The sequence below is a fragment of the Mus caroli genome, unplaced genomic scaffold (assembly GCF_978045245.1).
Source record: "Mus caroli unplaced genomic scaffold, Mus_caroli_1 scaffold_4, whole genome shotgun sequence".
Taxonomy (NCBI): domain Eukaryota; kingdom Metazoa; phylum Chordata; class Mammalia; order Rodentia; family Muridae; genus Mus; species Mus caroli.
In genome coordinates this window covers 112,091,632-112,109,036 of record NW_028227259.1, presented here as the reverse complement: position 1 = coordinate 112,109,036, position 17,405 = coordinate 112,091,632, and the positions used below count along the sequence as shown (strand labels likewise).

The window sequence follows — 17,405 nt, the reverse complement described above, 5'->3', positions numbered from 1 at the left end:
CTCCAGCACTCGATCCTAGTGTAGCATGTGTTTCTGTTTCAAGTGAAGCTGAAGGAGGTGGCCATTGCTTATTTTTCCTTTCATTCATTCATTAACTTGTTTATTTACTTTACATCCCAATCATTTATTTTTTATTGTAGAAAAAACTGCTTGTAGAAAGGTTATATAATGGGTTAGGGATTTTTTTTATCAGAAATTTTTTTCCAAGTACACAATTACTAATTTTTAGCCTGTCAGTATCTCTTTTTGAATCATACACAAAAAATGACTACCTACTTTTATATAAGCAAAGAGTAACTTTATGAAGATAGTTGTGTGATCTGCTTTACCTATGTAGAGTTTATGTTCTGTGGGCTTTTAGTGTGTTCACAGGGTCCTCACCGTCAGTCACTCCTCATTGCCTTCAGATTCCTTTCCCTCACTCTAGGCCTCCATGGCCCTCTTCCCATCTCTGTAGAGGCTCCTTGATGCTGCACATGTAATATAAATAGAAACATGTAATATTTGGTCTTATTAACCTCTTCCACTTAGCATAATATTTTCAAGGGTTATCTATATGATACTTAGTATCTATACTTCATTCTTTTATATTGCCTAATAATATTAAAAACTATGATATACTACCTTTTATCCATTGACTAGTTGATAAACATTGGCTTATTCTTCTGTTATGAATAATTCTACTGTGACCATCACATACAGACTTCCGTATGGATCTTTGCTTACCACTGTGACCATCACATACAGACTTCCGTATGGACCTTTGTTTGCATCCGAGTATATAATTATAAGTAGACTTGTGGGATTGCGAGTCAAGTCCACATTCACCAGCTAAGGAAATGCCGTACTGTTTTCCAAAGCTGTTGTAACCGTTTCCATTCCACTAGGTGTGTGAGAGGCTTCTGATCTCTAGCTAGCACTTGCTCTGTCTTTATGGTGACTGCCATACTAGTAAACTCGAGGGCTGCAGTCTCATGTGTAGCCCAGGCTAGCCTCTATCTAACCCACAACTCTCCTTTTGTCTCTCAGATGCTAGGATTTATGTGGGTTCTTATGGGTATTCGTTGTATGGCTTAAGGAAGTGGAATGTCTTTGAATAGCGCAGTTGGCCATTTATATCCATAGGGAAATGTCTGTTTAGGTCCCTTTTGCATTTTGAAACCATCTTTGTTTTTGTTTATTTGAAAATTGAGTTTTCAGAGTTTTTTTTTTTTCTACATTTTAAGTATACTACTGTTGGCAGATGTATGATTTCTGGTTTTTAGATATATTTTTCAGCATGTTTTTTTAAAGTAGAGCAACTTACTCTATCACTAGTGTGGTTTTCAGGCTGTCTTCCTTAGAATACATCCAGTACCTGATTTTCTAGATTGAACCATGATTTTTGACAGGAGAAGAAAATAGAGCTTACCTTAAAGACTTAGTCTTAGATTTGACAGCATAAGCAAGGGGATAAAGAACGGGTGAGCTCTTAACTCTCATGCTTCAAAGTGCGTCAAGAAAATCAGGAGATAAGAGATGAAAACTGAACACCTATTGGGGTAAAGGCTCTGTGGGTGAAGTGCCTGCTGAGGTCAGGTCCCTAACAGCCATGCAAAAAGCCCAGTATGGTAATGTAATCCCAGCACAAAGGGATGGAGACAGGAACATTCTAAGACTCACTGGCCAGCCAGTCTTGCCAGTTGGTGAACCACAAGCTTAGTGAAAAACCTCATCCTAAAAAGGAAATGGAAAACAATAGAGGAAGACACTGGTGTTTGACCTCTGACCTGTATATACCCCCCTAGACATAGGTAGGTAGGTAGGTAGATACATAAACATTTGTGTAATAAAATATACAAAAGCTAGCCAGGCAATGGTGGCACACGCCTTTAATCCCAGCACTTGGAAGGCAGAGGCAGGCGGATTTCTGAGTTTGAGGCCAGCCTGGTCTACAGAGTGAGTTCCAGGACAGCCAAGGCTACTCAGAGAGACCCTGTCTCAAAAAACCAACTAACCAACCAAATATATATATATATATACACACACACACACACACACACACACACACAAAAGCTTTCAGTTTCAGTATAAAAAGATGAATAATTCATTTATTATAAGCAAGTGAAGGATATCAGTTGGGCGGTAGTGGTTCACACTTTAACCCAGTGCTTGCTCAGGAGTCAGAGGCAGATGGAGCTCTTTGAGTGTGAGGCCAACTGGTCAACATAGTGAGTTCTAGAATAGCTAGAGCTACACAGAGAAACTCTGTCTCGACCCCCTTTCCCTAAAAAAAAAAAAAAAAAAAAATTACTTCAATAGAGTATTTCCTAAAATAATCTACAAATGGCCAATAACCACAAGACAAAAAGTTCAGCATCATTAACCATCAAAGAAATGCAAATCAAAACTACAGTAAGTTTCTATTTTGTACTAACCAGGAACATATAAGGATATAATTAAAATTGACAGAGATGTGGAGAAATCTGAACTCTGTACATGGCAAGTGGGAAGAGAAAATGATGCAGATACTGGAAGATAATGTTTCATTTTCTCAAATTGCTAAGCATAATTACCATCTTTCCTGGAAGTTCCACACTTTTGTCTTTATACCCAAGAAAATGAAATGTCTACACTGAGACTTGTGCATGAATAGTTATAACAGTTTTTGCAGTACCCAGAAAATAAAACCAGTCCAGATGTCTGTCAGCTGATAAGTGGAGAGGTGCAGCATATCGTACAATGGAAGGGGCTAGGTAACAGAAGAATATAATACTGATGTGCACTGTAGCACAGACCAGAGTGTAAGAACTCAGTCACAGAGGGCCACACACACTCAGTGATGCCACTTACATAAGAAGCACAGAATAGGAAGATCTGTAGAGAGGAGAAGGTGGCAGGCAGCCAGGGCATGGATGGCAGCTGAGAGTATGAAGTGTGTGTGTTTATTTGGGTGATGACAGTATCCTCAGATTGCATGTGGAGATCTTTGTGCAGCACTATGGTCATGATAAAACCTATTCAAACATGTGGGCTGCTGTGTCTCTGTACCCTACCTGCTCTTTTTCCTTTATTTTGAGACAAAGTTTCACTATGTAACCAAGGCTGGCTTCTAACTTAAATTCTCCCTCCCAAGTTCTTGGATTATAGTGTATGTGCCTCTACTGACTCAATAGCCATAATTGAAAATTGATATTATTTGCCTTTTGAAAATTCCCCAAGTTGTATGAATTGAACTTATTAAAGTGTTTAAAGGTACTTTGTACATAGATATTTGTACATCTTTTGAGAATGTATTCATAACTATATCAAGTATCTTGAGTGTTCTGGTACCTTGAAAAGTTCAAGACGACTGTCACTGACCTACTAAAAGAGACCATGACATTTAGCAATTTGCAGTTGTAATGTGTCAGACTCAGACTTAGATCTTGCTTTTCTGTTAACATTGTTTACCATCCCTCCTATAGTTTTATTTGTGGCTAGTTAGGTTGTTTGTGGGTGCCTAAACAGATTAGTAGAGGACTTGCAACACTGCCAGGTGACTCCCTAGCTGTGTTAGTATGGGCAAATTTCTTGTCCCTCAGTTGCCTTGTTGGAATTAGTGGTGGAAATCGAAGTCACACCAGAAAGGCACTTCAGACAATGCCAAGGACTAATATGTCCCTGTCAAGTCAGTAGACCATAAAAGAAGTGTATGTTAAGATGATTAAGTAACTGCAATGGCATGACTTGCTGCTCTATGGTTCATGAAGCTTTTTCACTCCTTGGCATAAACTGAGATTCTTCATAGTTTATTCCCTGCTTCTACTCCTTTTTATCTCACAAGACCTAGATCCAGCCACACAAAATTCTTTTAGTTTCTCAACACGTAAAGTGTTCTCAGGCCTGTCTCTCACCATGTCACCTATACCTGAATTTCTCCTTGAACACCTGCTTATCCTTAAAGACCCAGTTCAGCTTTGTCCTTCAGCATCCTCCCTCCTGGACAGTGCCCGGCTTCTCCTGTGGACTTCTTGTGCCCTGGTGTGATACTCCAACATCAGATGCAGTCTCTTCTGCCTGACACAAGGTCTCTGATGGCAGGAGCCTTGCTTGTTTTGTTCCCCTTCAGCTTGCCAGCATCTGGTGCACTGTTTGTGGGAACACATTGGCTTGATTTGATGAATTGATAAAACCCATCATATAGCTTCAGCAATTCCTGTTAACATAATTCAGTCCAGTCAGAAAAGAAAGACTTCATGAGGTCATCTTGCTAACAGTTCTGAGGGTTTTTTTAATGCTTCATCTAAAGGTTAAATCAAATGAAATATTCATAGTGCTTTGATCTAGCCTTAAAAGTTCAGACTGAAACAAGTGTGAAGTGATTTATTTCCTGTGATTGGTCATAAATTTACATAGAACCTCATACATGCCTAACCTCATCGCCACTGGCATTAGACTGCTGTCTAAATATTGCTAATGGTTTCAATTGTGTGAAGATCCATCAGCTGCCAGGAAGAAGCCTTCAGCGGTAGTCTCTCTTTGCTTACCCACAGGACTGTGTAGAGCTTCCTTAGTGTGACAGAGTCTGTAGATGGCTCCCTCCCTTCTACTCTGGAAACACGTGGACGGGATCAGGTTCTCCAAAGTTCCAAACTTTCTGCCTTTCACATGTTGGTACACAGATCTTCCCTGCTTCTGAACGTGAATTAACCATTGTTTTCAGTGTTTTTTAATGACTTACCTAATGCTTTGCTTTGCTTTGCTTGCTTGCTTGCTTGCTTGCTTGCTTCTTTCCTTCCTTCCTTCCTTCCTTCCTTCCTTCCTTCCTTCCTTCCTTCCTTCCTTCCTTTCTTTGCTTTAAGTTACTAGTGTTTCAGTGAAGTGTCTCGGTATTCTAATCTAGACCATTTCTTAAGTGTTTGTTGCATCTGAGGATTTTGGCACACAGCGATCTCCAGATGATCACTTTTATCGGTTTCCTATTCTGGAAAGCTTTTGCTTTGGATGCCTGTTTCTGGTTTTAATCTCTGTTGTGTTTATAATACAGTTTTTTGTTTTGGCTTGGTTTTTCTTTTGTTTTTGTTTTTTGTTTTTGTTTGTTTGTTTTTGTTTTTGTTTTTGTTTTTTGAGACAGGGTTTCTCTGTATAGCCCTGGCTGTCCTGGAACTCACTCTGTAGACCAGGCTGGCCTTGAACTCAGAAATCCGCCTTCCTCTGCATCCCGAATGCTGGGATTAAAGGCGTGTGCCACCACGCCTGGCACAGTTTTTTAAAAGAAGCTGATAATTAAGAAAATTTGGGGCCTGGCTGTATGTACATTATAATTTATAGTTCCTGTGCTTAGGAGATCAGGTTGGCAGTGGTGAAAAAAAAAGAAAGAAAATGTAGCATGCAATTACCTATTTTCATTTGTTTTCAATTCTGAAATCTGGAAAAAGCTATTAAAAAGTATTCTATAGAGAATCCAACAAAATTATTGACCAAACGTAGGGGTAGGTAAGATGTGTAGAACTTAGCTGCACATGCGACTGTCCATGTGACTATCATGCTTGACGCCTGCTTTCCTATATGAAGCATAATGTATAGCTAGTTATTGGTGTTGAGTATTGCTACACAAATGTTATTCAGCTTAAAAAGATCTGTGCTTTACAGACACTGATACACAAAGGCAAATGCACAGATGGAGCTCTGCAATCTGATATGACTCAACCTTGGAAACTTACTGCAACTGTTTGCAGCTCACATGACTCACTTCAATAGTTCAGACCTTGTCTAGGAGTGATCAAAGTTCATTTGGTTAGGGGTTTTTTTTGGTATGCGGATGGCTTTTTCCACTTTGTTGTGGATTGATTGTCTTTCAAAATACCCAGTGCTCTTTCCTCATTTTTAAATCTCTGAATGTGGAACTTGTCTGGACCATGCAATCTCTGCTCGCACATGGAGAAGTTATTTTAACTTGAATAATATGCATCATTATCTATAAAATGCCATATAAATGTTTTTATTAATATCTTACTAATTGTGAGAATTACTTTGTTTAGATGTCAAAATTGGAAAAATGTCATTCATGTCTCTTTAAAATCAAGTAAAAATGAACTCTAATTTTTGATAAGTTAATGATACTCTAGAATGTGCCGTAAAAAAATGCAAACACAGAGAGAACACGTTATCTCCCTGACTCCGTGGGCCCTTGCCCAGGTTACCAGATTTTCTCAGCACAGATTTCTCTGCTACTTAGTCGTGGTCTCTATCTAGAAGCCTCAAAATTCTGAAATTAGGTCAGGTGTTTGTTTTACAAAGAAATTTAGCATACGGTGGCTTAGTTTCTAGAGTAAACTGATGGTGAGTTCTGAAATACTTACACGTACTTAAAATCTCTGCAGATTCTTCCTACTCGAAAACTTTAGTGCCAATCTTAGTGTGAGGTAGTTGTAGTTGTTGCTCTCAGCTTTTGTGTTTGAGTTCTCACTATCATGCAGTTAGAAACTCTGCTGCTTCCTGTCAAAGCCTAACTAAATTCATCAGTCTATGAACATAACAGCTTCCTGTTTTCTTATTAACTACACAACATTTTGTGCCTTATTCTTTGTGCGTTATACATCTCATTACCCTCCTTTGTCAGTGCCAAATTGTTGGGGTTTCCATGCTTACAGAGAAAGCCTGAGTTCTGATTTCTCTGTGTTAGTGCAGGACTAAGGTTTTATTAATTTTTTTAAATGGTTTTTCGAGACAGGGTTTCTCTGTATAGCCCTGGCTGTCCTGGAATTCACTTTGTAGACCAGGCTGGCCTCGAACTCCGAAATCCACCGGTTTTATTAATTTTTAAAGTTGTGATAAATGTGTCCAGTGTCTTAAATGTTGTTTATATACATTCTTCATGTTCTTCTACTCTGTTTCTTAATGCATAACATGATGAAGTAGTCCACATCAGGTAAGAAGCAGTGCCCTCCCTCCCGCCCCCGGTCCCCGTGTGTTTCCGTCTGTCTGATTGCTGATATTTGCATCTAACATGGAAATGGGTGGCATGAATGTGCTCAGGGCCTGTCCAAAATTCTACCAGCTTTTTAATGTAGTTCACGTCTTACTGAATCAGAATGCTAAATTATTCAAAACTGATTTTAAAACCATCCCTGTAGTCCAGGGACTAAAGATAGAGATAAAGTATATGTCCAGTAACAAATGTTTTATGCCTTTCTGTAATGCTTCCTTAGGATGTAAAACTCCAGCATCAGACCTATCTGTGTTCTCAACTATGTACAAGGTCCTGGGTTCAGAACCCAGTAACTGAATGAATAAATGAATTCTTTTGTTTTTTGGTTGAGATAGGGTTTCATTTTATTGCCCAGGCTGGGATTACAGGTCTGTGCCACTGCACTTGGCTAGTAAGTGGGTTTTGTTTGTTATTTTATAAGTTGGATTGCATGTAAGCAGTGCTTTTTTTGCTTTTATCACTGTCAAGGATCAACTTGCGAGTTAGCTCTGAAGCACATTTGAGTATGTGGGAGTTTTTTATATTTTTATTCTACGTGTATGACTGTTTTGCCTGCATATATGTATGTACATTATGTGCATGTCTTATGGCCATGGAGGCCAAAAGAGGATGTTGGATCCCCTGAAACTGAAATTACAAATTATTATAAGCTACCATGTGAGAACCAAACCCAGGACCTCTACAAGAACAGCAAGTGTTCTTAACCACTGAGCCATCTCTCCAGCCCCCTCTATTTCTTGAGACAGGGTCTCTAATGGGGCATGTCTCCACCCTCTCCTTGTGATAGGGCTGTAGCTGCGTTCCACCACATCAACTTTTAATGCGTGCTAGGGACATGAACTCAGAGCCTTGCACTTGTGTAACAAGCAGTTTACCTACTGACCCATCTCTATAGGCCCCAGGGCTGTGCCTGGTGCTGTGGTACATATTTGACTCTCAGCAGCTGAGAAGAGGAGGGAGGAAGACCAGCTTAAGATCATCTTCAGCTGCAGGCACTAGTCAGTTAAAGGACCAGGTAGTAAACGTGAAGGCGAACCAGAAGTGAAATTTCCAGGCAGTGCTAAGGTATGAACTCTTACCACCTTTCTGGCTCATAGCTTAAACATGGAAGTCAAAGTTCTTAAGAATGGTGTGACCCTTGTGCTGGATTTTATGCTTCTTAATGTACATCTTCAAGAACTGACCAGGCACCTCTGAGAGCTGTGTGCTCAGAAGTATTATAGTTTCTTAGAATGGCCGGGGGGTGTAGGAGAGAAATTTCCCATCAGGAGGATTGTTTAAGCAGATCATGGTGCATGTCTAAAAGAGGCACCATTCAACCATCAAAGATGGTGAGACTAAGAAGTATGGAGGTGAACCACCAGGTGGGAAGAAGGCTGTAAGGCTAGTCACATAATGACCAGTAAGCTTAGACTTATCTCAAAAGATTTTACAAATGTTAATATTTGTCTCAGGATTATAGGCTGTGGGATTACTTTGTTTTCTAGCTTGTCTTTAGTTGATTATTGTTATTAGATGTTATTTATATAATAAGTTTATAATAAAACTAAAGGCATAATGAAGGCAATGTTGGCAGTTACCTGACAGCTTCTTTTTATGTAGAGCATGTCCTCACAAGAATGAAATGACTGTAAGTATACATATCTGTAGGTGTGTAGTTATTGGTATACATATCTGTAGGTGTGTAGTTATTGGTATACATATCTGTAGGTGTGTAGTTGTCAGTATACATATCTGTAGGTGTGTAGTTGTCGGTATACATATCTGTAGGTGTGTAGTTGTCCATCCCCTCTGTTGTTTTGTCCTGCTCCTCTTAGATGTTGACTTTACATCTCTGGTAATATTTGACTGTTTCAGTTTTAAGACTGAGGAATAAGCACAGGTTCAAGCCAGGCAGGTCTCAGCAAGGGGGGAGTGGACACAAACTTTCACCCCAACCAAGAAGCAACCTAACATTGACACCCACTTGCAAAGGAAAAATTCATTTTCTCCATTGGGTCCTCACTGGGTATATTAACCACACTTAAGGTCAGGATCCATGCCTAGCAGTAAGTGGCCAACACAGAAGAACTCAATGGTGGTTTTGTCTCGCTTTGTTTGGGCTTTCTATGTCTTACTGATCTTTTGCTTGTTTATTATGGTTTCTGATTTTGTGTTTTTATAGTGTGTGTGTGTACATGCATGTACGAGTGTGTGAGTATGTGAACGTGTGAGCATGTGAGTGCATGAGCCTGTGTGTGTGTGGTGTGTGTGGGTATGTTTCTTATGTTTTCTCTTTCTAATTCTGGTTTGTTTGCTTTTTTTGTTTGCCTGTTTGGTTTTTAGAGAAAGAAGAGCTGGAGCTGGGTGGGCGGGGAGGAGCTAAGAGAGGTTGGGGAGAGGGAACCGTGATCAGAAGATACTTTATGAAAAAAATTCAATTGAAAAAGACTGAGGAGTCAAAAAACAAATAGGAAGTTGGCTTGGACATGTTAACCCTGATCTTCTTTGTACGATAATCTACCCGAGACTCTTCTCTTGGTGTGTCTCAAGACTACAAAAGGCTCCTTGACTTATAATGTGAGTCATGATTCCTTTATTTCCATAGCAAATCTCCCTTGCTCTTTCTCTCTCCTCACTTCTCCCCAGCTTCTGAGTGAATCTCAGAAGTACTTCAAAGGACAGTGGGAACTTTAAAACACATATCTGATTTCACCTAGGAATTTCACAATTAAGGAATTTTTGTTGTTTAGTATCATAAGAATACATGTTTATATTTGTCCAGGAATTAATAAAGGCAGTAAGTCTCCAAATAGTTTGCTTAAACTATGTGTATTTTTCAAGACACACAGAGCCAGATGTTGTGGTTCAGCCTCCGAATCTCAGTATTTGGGGTGGTTAAGGCAGGAAGGTCACAAGTTCAAGACCACCTGAGCAACATAGATTATTCTGTAAGACTAGAAACACAAAGGGAGCACATTGTTGGAGCAGCAGTGTTTAATTTAATATGTGTGTCAGGGGTCATTTAGTTTGACATTAATTTCCAAACTCTGCCTGTGTCCACAAAGGAGACAACTATACAAAACAGCTAGTTTAAAAAGAATGTTCCTGCCGAGCAATGGTGGCGCACGCCTTTAATCCCAACACTTGGGAGGCAGAGGCAGGCAGATTTCTGAGTTCGAGGCCAGCCTGGTCTACTGAGTGAGTTCCAGGACAGCCAGGGCTATATAGAGAAACTCTTGTCTTGAACTCCCCTCCACCCCCCAAAAAAAGAATGCTCCCAGGGCCCAACTGGGGGAGGGGATGCATTGGCTCACAACAACCTGTGTGTACCCACTGGGGTCAAGACAAGGCAGGCACTCATTGTCTGGAAGATCAAAGTCCTGACACTGAGTTTGTTCTCACGGACTCAGTCCCACTGCGTTTAAACAGAGATCTGCCACAGAGACATTTGTTTTCTTGCATTCTCCTGTCACTCAAGGTTAAGCCAAAGACTCCTTGTGCATTAGACCAGAGTCCTCCCTCATTGTACAGAGTCCTCCCTCATTGTACAGTGTCCTCCCTCCAGTGTCCTCCATCCTTGTGTAGTAGACCAGAGTCCTCCCTCATTGCACAGTGTCCTCCCTCCAGTGTCCTCCATCCTTGTGTAGTAGACCAGAGTCCTCCCTCATTGCACAGTGTCCTCCCTCCAGTGTCCTCCATCCTTGTGTAGTAGACCAGAGTCCTCCCTCATTGCACAGTGTCCTCCCTCCAGTGTCCTCCATCCTTGTGTAGTAGACCAGAGTCCTCCCTCATTGCACAGTGTCCTCCCTCCAGTGTCCTCCATCCTTGTGTAGTAGACCAGAGTCCTCCCTCATTGCACAGTGTCCTCCCTCCAGTGTCCTCCATCCTTGTGTAGTAGACCAGTGTCCTCCCTCATTGCACAGTGTCCTCCCTCCAGTGTCCTCCATCCTTGTGTAGTAGACCAGAGTCCTCCCTCATTGTACAGTAGACCCGTGCTCTCCCTCCTCTCCAGATCTCACCCCCTCAATATCTCAGACGCTCATGAGACTTACGAGGAAAACACAGATTCTAAGATTTCTGTTCATTACATGGGAGAGGTCTTTTTCCCCCCAATTAACTCCTGAAAGTCTGGTATGAGAGTTACAAACATTGTGTTTACAACAGAAATGAAGACCTTTAATGGTGCAGAAGGCCTTCTATCCAAGCCCCAGGACAGATGCAGACTTCCAGTAGATTTGCCCATATGTAACCCTTTTGAACTCATGCTCAGTACCCTGAAATTCCCTGCCCAGATGCCCACTTATAGTCACAGGCCTTCCTCATCACAACCCAGCATGCCCACTCCTTAGTCCAAGACAGAGGTAAGGTGTGGCTTCAGTCTTACAACATTATCTCCTACCTTTCTTTGTTTCTTCACAAAACCAAAAAATTCCTCTGCTTTGTTCTATCAGCAGCTCTAAAAGAGACTTTAGCCATCACTTGATGCTGAGAAACTGTGTATTCAAGCCATAGATAATTTTCTGTCCTTGCATCATCTGATAAAGGCTACAGTATGTTTATTATGGTTAGAGCAAAGGGAAACCACAGCTTTCCAAACAATTGACAAGTTGTGGTTCTTCTGCCCCTCCCCTGTAACAGCAGGAAGAAGGAAGACACGTGTCCCATAATATTTCCTCAGAAGGATCTGGGGAAGAAAAGAGAAAGGAAGAGATTAACTGACTGAACTCAGCACTCAGAGCTATAAATCATGTGTTGCAATATGGCGAAGGGATATTGCATCAGAGCATGGCGGTTATAGTTAAGCTCTGGCTCTCAGGGCCCAGCTTCTTACACCATTCTGTGTTTCGCTGAAGATGCAGTGCTGAGTCTAGGGTCCCTTGCTGTACCAAGGGACCACATGCTACTTTAGTTTCACTGTCTCTCAGTTTAATTTTCTTCTCTTGCTGTAGGACAGGGATATTTCTTTGTAGCTGAATGAATGCCTGAGTCAGATAATCGCCTTACTGAATCGTGTATCCCTGTTCCAGTTGTTACAAGCAGGCAAGGAATTGCAAAAATGTCTTCACTTCTTCCTGGAAGTCTTGTCAGGAAAGCTGGGAGGCTGCTGGCTAGGTTATAATGGCTTTTCTCTCAGAACCGTTAGTTTTGAAAGTGTTTGTAACATTTCCTGTCTGTTTCACGTTGCCTTTATCTCAAGATTTGAAAGATAGTGACCAGGAGCTTGTCACTGAGAACAGGGATAGAGGTTGATAGGAATGAAGAATGTAGGAACATGAAGTGTATCTTAGCATATCTTTTAATCCTCAACATAGGTGACAGCTAATTAACCCTTTTTTTTTTTTTTTTGCTGTTCTTAATTCCACTTTTTTTAAATAGGGGAAATAGGCACAATATACAGAACATCGATTTGTGTGTGCTAGTGAGACACCCAACCAACTTACCTACTTCACCAGTTCCAAGACTCAGAAATTGGGTGATCTCTGCTTCATTTTTCTCATTTATAACAGAATCAAGGTGACATGCTTCGGAGATGGTGTGTGTTATAGTGAAGAGGACAGTTCATACTTCCTAGGAATGCAGCTAATATTTACAGATGAATTAATAGGCTGTCTGTGATTTACCTCAGAATAACCCAGGGATAAGGACGGTATAATTTATAATGCAGCCAGACTGTCTGTGATGTGTGCAAATCAGGTGATGCGTGTATGGAGTTCATATTATCTTTAGCACAGTAAAGTTATAGTTGAAATTAAAACTATTAGCTTTGAAATCTCACTAGGTTTCTCTCAAGTTTATTTCCTAATCTATAAATGAGAATAATACAATCTAGTAACAGGACTGTTAGAATCAGTTAGAATGAGTCACGTCCCATTACTTAACATTTCTATAAGTAAAAAGATGAAGGCACTGTCTTCCTTGAATCTGAATCCCTGCTTTTTCGTGGGGTGGTCATGTGCCTTGGCTTGAGTACATCTGATAACCTGGACTTTGTTCTCACAGCTCAGATGCCTAAAAGGCCAGCGGGACTTCTCCAGCCGACCTCCTTTTGATGGAATCCACATTGTCAGCCATCTAATAGGAGACGATGAATTGTTCCACTCATCGGATGAAGATTTTATAGATAGTTCCTTACAGGAAAGTGCCATTGGTTTTCCTTTGCACAGAAAATCTGGCCCAATGTCTCTGAATCCCGCTTTGGCAGATGGCAGTGAGAGCGAAGCAGAAGATGGTATGCTGGGAACTCAGGAGAGTGACCCTGGGGCTCCACAGAAGCAGCCCCCACAGAGAGAGTCCTACTCAACTACTGTGTGACCGTCACTGTGACAGCCGGAGTCTTGAGGGCAGCAGTGTTACATGAGAAAAGCTGGAGCCATCCCTTGTCCTGTACATATGTCTGTTTACAGTCTTACCTGACTGTCTTTGCCAAATGCTCACTGAATTTCCATTGCCACAGTAGACTGAAGTATGCTAATTGGTAAATGGGGTTCTAACAGTATTACTGAATATAAATTTTTCCTATTTAGAAAATACTGCTATGTCTAAATGTGAGAATTGTTTAAAAATTGAGGACTATGAGAAATTGAATTCTTTTTAAACAAAACTGCTCTTGTGCAATATTTTATGCTCATTGAACAAACTGTACATTTGTGTTTATTAGTTTCCAAGTCAGCTGCCTGTAGACATCTGACCAGAACAGAGATGTGATTTAGCCTGTGCTTAACATGTCTGTTTCTTCACTAAAATTCAGTTCTGTTAGTGGCCATTGGAGACTGTCACACAAACACCTTTTCTTTGTATAATTTCTAAACACAAAGTAATTGTCTGTCCTGAAAGTTTTTTGTTTTAGTTTCTAGGTTTTATGTGTGTTGTATTTCTGTGTGTTAGAATAGTAGCAGGGTAGCTACAGATGGATTATTTGTACATATTTATAAATCTACCACCCAGCACCTCTTACACGAGTAGCAAACATTGACAAGCACTGCCTTCAGCATTCCAACAGAACTTGTGTAAATAACAGGTTAAAAGAAGACAACTCAATACAGATCAGACACTACTGGCTTAGCAGCTGTTAGTAACTTGCAGATTCATAACTGATTGCTGTCCAAACACTACTGATGAAGCCCTTTACTCCATCTGTAACTAATATACTTTCCATGATTAAAGAGGTTATAGCACATGCTACTTCATGCTAATCTATTTAATATAATTTAGCACTAGAATAAAGTCCAAGATGCACACAAATATATCTGAAAAGAATGTTGTGAGTATTGTATTTAAATCCTTTAGTTTCTAACCGACAGGTAAAGCCATAAGAACCTTTTACTCTTAGTTGTTTCCTTGTATTCAGACTTTTTCTCTAGAAAGCCGAATGCCTGTTAGTTGTGAATTGAGAAAGGACACTCAACCTGTGGAGAGGCGGCAGGCTGGTGCTGACTGGATGCCTCCACATTCTTTTGTTAGCAGCCTAGGAAAAGAAGAGCCATAGTGGGAAATAGAATTTAGTACATTTACGGAATTACATTCTTACACAGAATGTTTTATACATAAAGAAAAATGTTTTATGAAATGGAGTAGAAGAAGCAAAAGTAGTTTTCATTCTATGACTGTGTGATGCCTTATGCTGCATTGTGGGCTGGGCTGTCCCAGGAGACTGTGCCAGCTACTCTCTTGCTTGACAGACTGGATTGGAAACACGCTTCTGTGTCCAGAGCACCCACTGAATTCTTGTATTTAATTTACCTGTGATCGCAAGATAGTTATTTGAGGTATTAATTAAAATCTCTCTCTGGGCTTTTCAAAGGGCCTCACAAATAAGCTTTTTAGCTCCCTGCTCTTTGGCAATACAATAAGTCTTATTTAAATATGTCTGCAGAGACTCTTCTGTAGAGATGGGCATTCACGAGCATGGAGTCAAGTCTCTCGGTGAGAGTGGGTCCTGCTCTGAGAGTGACAGCACTGCCAGGGTCGAGCCCCTGCGGGTTCTCCTGTGTGGCTCTGTACTCTTAGTTCAGGAGGTTGTCGTAGCCCAGTGAAGTGAAATTGACTTGGAGCCCTGTTCTTGATCTCGATTCCACATCAGGAAACATGAATGGGGCTAGCTAGCAGTACAACTCGAAAGTTAGAATGCTTACTTAAAATGCCCATGGCCCCGTATCCAATCCCAGAGCCACCAAAAGACAAACAAAGACAGAGAGCATCCTGATACTCTTTCTGGTTTGAAATAGGTGTAAAATAACCTTGGTAATTAGATTTTAATTCATTGATGCTCTTTTGATTGATTTGTACAGGGGAAAGCTAGAAGCGTTTAGGTTTTTGAGTCAAGTCAGGTGCAGGGGGGCATGCCTACATCAGCTACTCTGGAAGCTGAGGCAGGAAGACTGCTTGAGTACAAGGCCAGCCTGGGTAATATCAAAAAAAAAATATTTTTTTTTAAATTTACATGCACCTGAGAGAAATATAAAATCCTTATGGATATCAGGGTCCTATAGGATACTATGCCCTGATCTGACTCCATTTCACTCAAACTAATATTAAGAATCTGTTTAGGACTTTAAGGTGTTGGACTGTGGTCTAATGATGAATTTTTACTTCATCTGATATTTTTGTGTTTTTCAAATGATATCTATTCACACCCTAAGACTTGAAGGATGTTCTAGGCAGAAAATGAGTGGATGACAGAGGACAGAAAACTTTGCTGTGTTGGGATAGTGACTTTCCTGCTCTCGTTTCTTCCCAGGTGACACACTAAAGGAGAGCCCAGACATTAGGATCCAAAAAGCAGTTCAACAAACTTTTTTTTTTCAGTACTGGGGATGGAACCCAGGGCCTTACACAGTGGCTAAGCTCTCTACCGCTGTGCCACACCCAGAGTCTGACTTCTTTAAAATCAATGCATAAATTTTCTTTATGGAGAACGAGGCCAAAGAGATTGTTTTATCAACTTCTACTCTGGTTTCTTGCTGTTTGCATTTTTTGTTTTGGTTTGTTTTTATTTTGCTTGACCAGTTGTCGGCCAGTCAGCCTTTGCTGGTTGATGGAAACATCATAGTCCAGCTAACTGGCCATTTATGTTGAGAACAAGAGAAAAAGCCTTTTCCAGCCCTGAGCACAATGCAGTTTGTGAATTTCCAGGCAGTGCCTTTGATTGAAAATAATGTCTACTGCTTTTGAAGCATATTATTCCTGGCATCATAAGAAGTCATTTGGTTCCTTATACACCATTTGCATAATGCACTGTAATATTCAGTTTTTAAAAGTTAAGGATATCAATTATGTTTTGGTAAGCTTTTCACGGCCAGCATGAATATTGCACAATACCAAGACATCGATGGCCAACATTTGTAGAATCAGTAACTTACTAAAGCAATGAGTTTTAGCTTGAAAGTTATTGCTGCTCTAGATTAGCAAACAATTTTTAATTAATTTCTTATTAATTCTGAAATTAATTAAAATTTCTCATTGGCAATAGGGTAGATGCTATTTAACATCCAACTTTTACATCTGTGGAGGATCTACATACCCCTTCCCTCCAGAGAAGAGCTGACATGGTAATGCATCGGACATGCAAAGTCACAAGTGTATTTCACTGTACTGCGGGGTTTTCTTCATTGTAACACTGTATAACCTAAAATGTTTACTTGTGCCTTTGCTTTAAATAATTAAAGTTTCTCATTTTACAAGATTTTATGTCCTTAGATTATTAACTTTAAGAGTGAGGGGCACCAGAATCCTATTACGGACATTTGGCCACAGAGAGGATTGGTACTGCTGAGGTTTCTGTCCCTCAGTGGGATGTCGCTTCCACATGCTCCACGCACAGAGTGCCGAGCAGTCTACATGCAGTTTAAGTTATCGAAGGCATCATCAGTGAATTCAGTAATACATTCAGATCTGTGTGACTTAGGTATCACATGGAGGCTACTGCATGTTAGTTCAGAACTGGGTGCACTCATGAAGACTCACAAGACGTTTTCCAGAGGTATCCTCCAGGCTCCTCTGCCTTGGAACTGTTTGGATGTTTGCAGTAGCCACAGCCTCTACCCACTAGATGCCAGCAGCACACAGGCCTTCAATCGAGGCAGGGTATCTCCAGGTATGGAGGAAGGAGGAATCATTTAGTGAAGTTCTTAGGGAATGGGTGCTACTGACTGGGTACAAACTTGTCAAGGATCCATGAGAAAGAGAGAGAACTTCTCCTTCCTCTGTAGTGTGAGGCTCAGAGGAGCAGCAAAGTCTTCCTCCGAATCCAATGTTGATAGTGTATAGAGAAAATGTCCACCATAGCTTTGTTCCCTGGGTGTTTATGGCCTTAGATGGCTTCCCTGAAGAAACTGCTTCTACCCAGATTAGCTAAGCCTGTTCTCTTGATCCATCTGTGTATCAGAGACCCTGCCTTCTTTATCTGTATATAACAACCACACCTTATTCACTGTATGCAGCAACTCTGACTCAATTCAACTGTGTAACACAC

The 17,405-nt window shown here is 40.6% G+C and overlaps 1 protein-coding gene across 5 annotated transcripts in view; it reads left to right on the top strand.

Moving 5' to 3' along the window:
- The window catches only part of Evi5 (ecotropic viral integration site 5), a 147,451-nt gene extending 130,835 nt beyond the window's left edge, over positions 1 to 16,616 (top strand). For all 5 annotated transcript variants that reach the window (XM_029477109.2, XM_029477107.2, XM_029477108.2 and 2 more), the window contains one exon: positions 12,935 to 16,616. In XM_029477109.2, coding sequence (XP_029332969.2) covers positions 12,935 to 13,246 — 312 coding nt within the window. In that variant the 3' untranslated portion in view covers positions 13,247 to 16,616. The remainder of the gene's footprint in view (positions 1 to 12,934) is intronic.
- Positions 16,617 to 17,405: the final 789 nt, after the last annotated feature.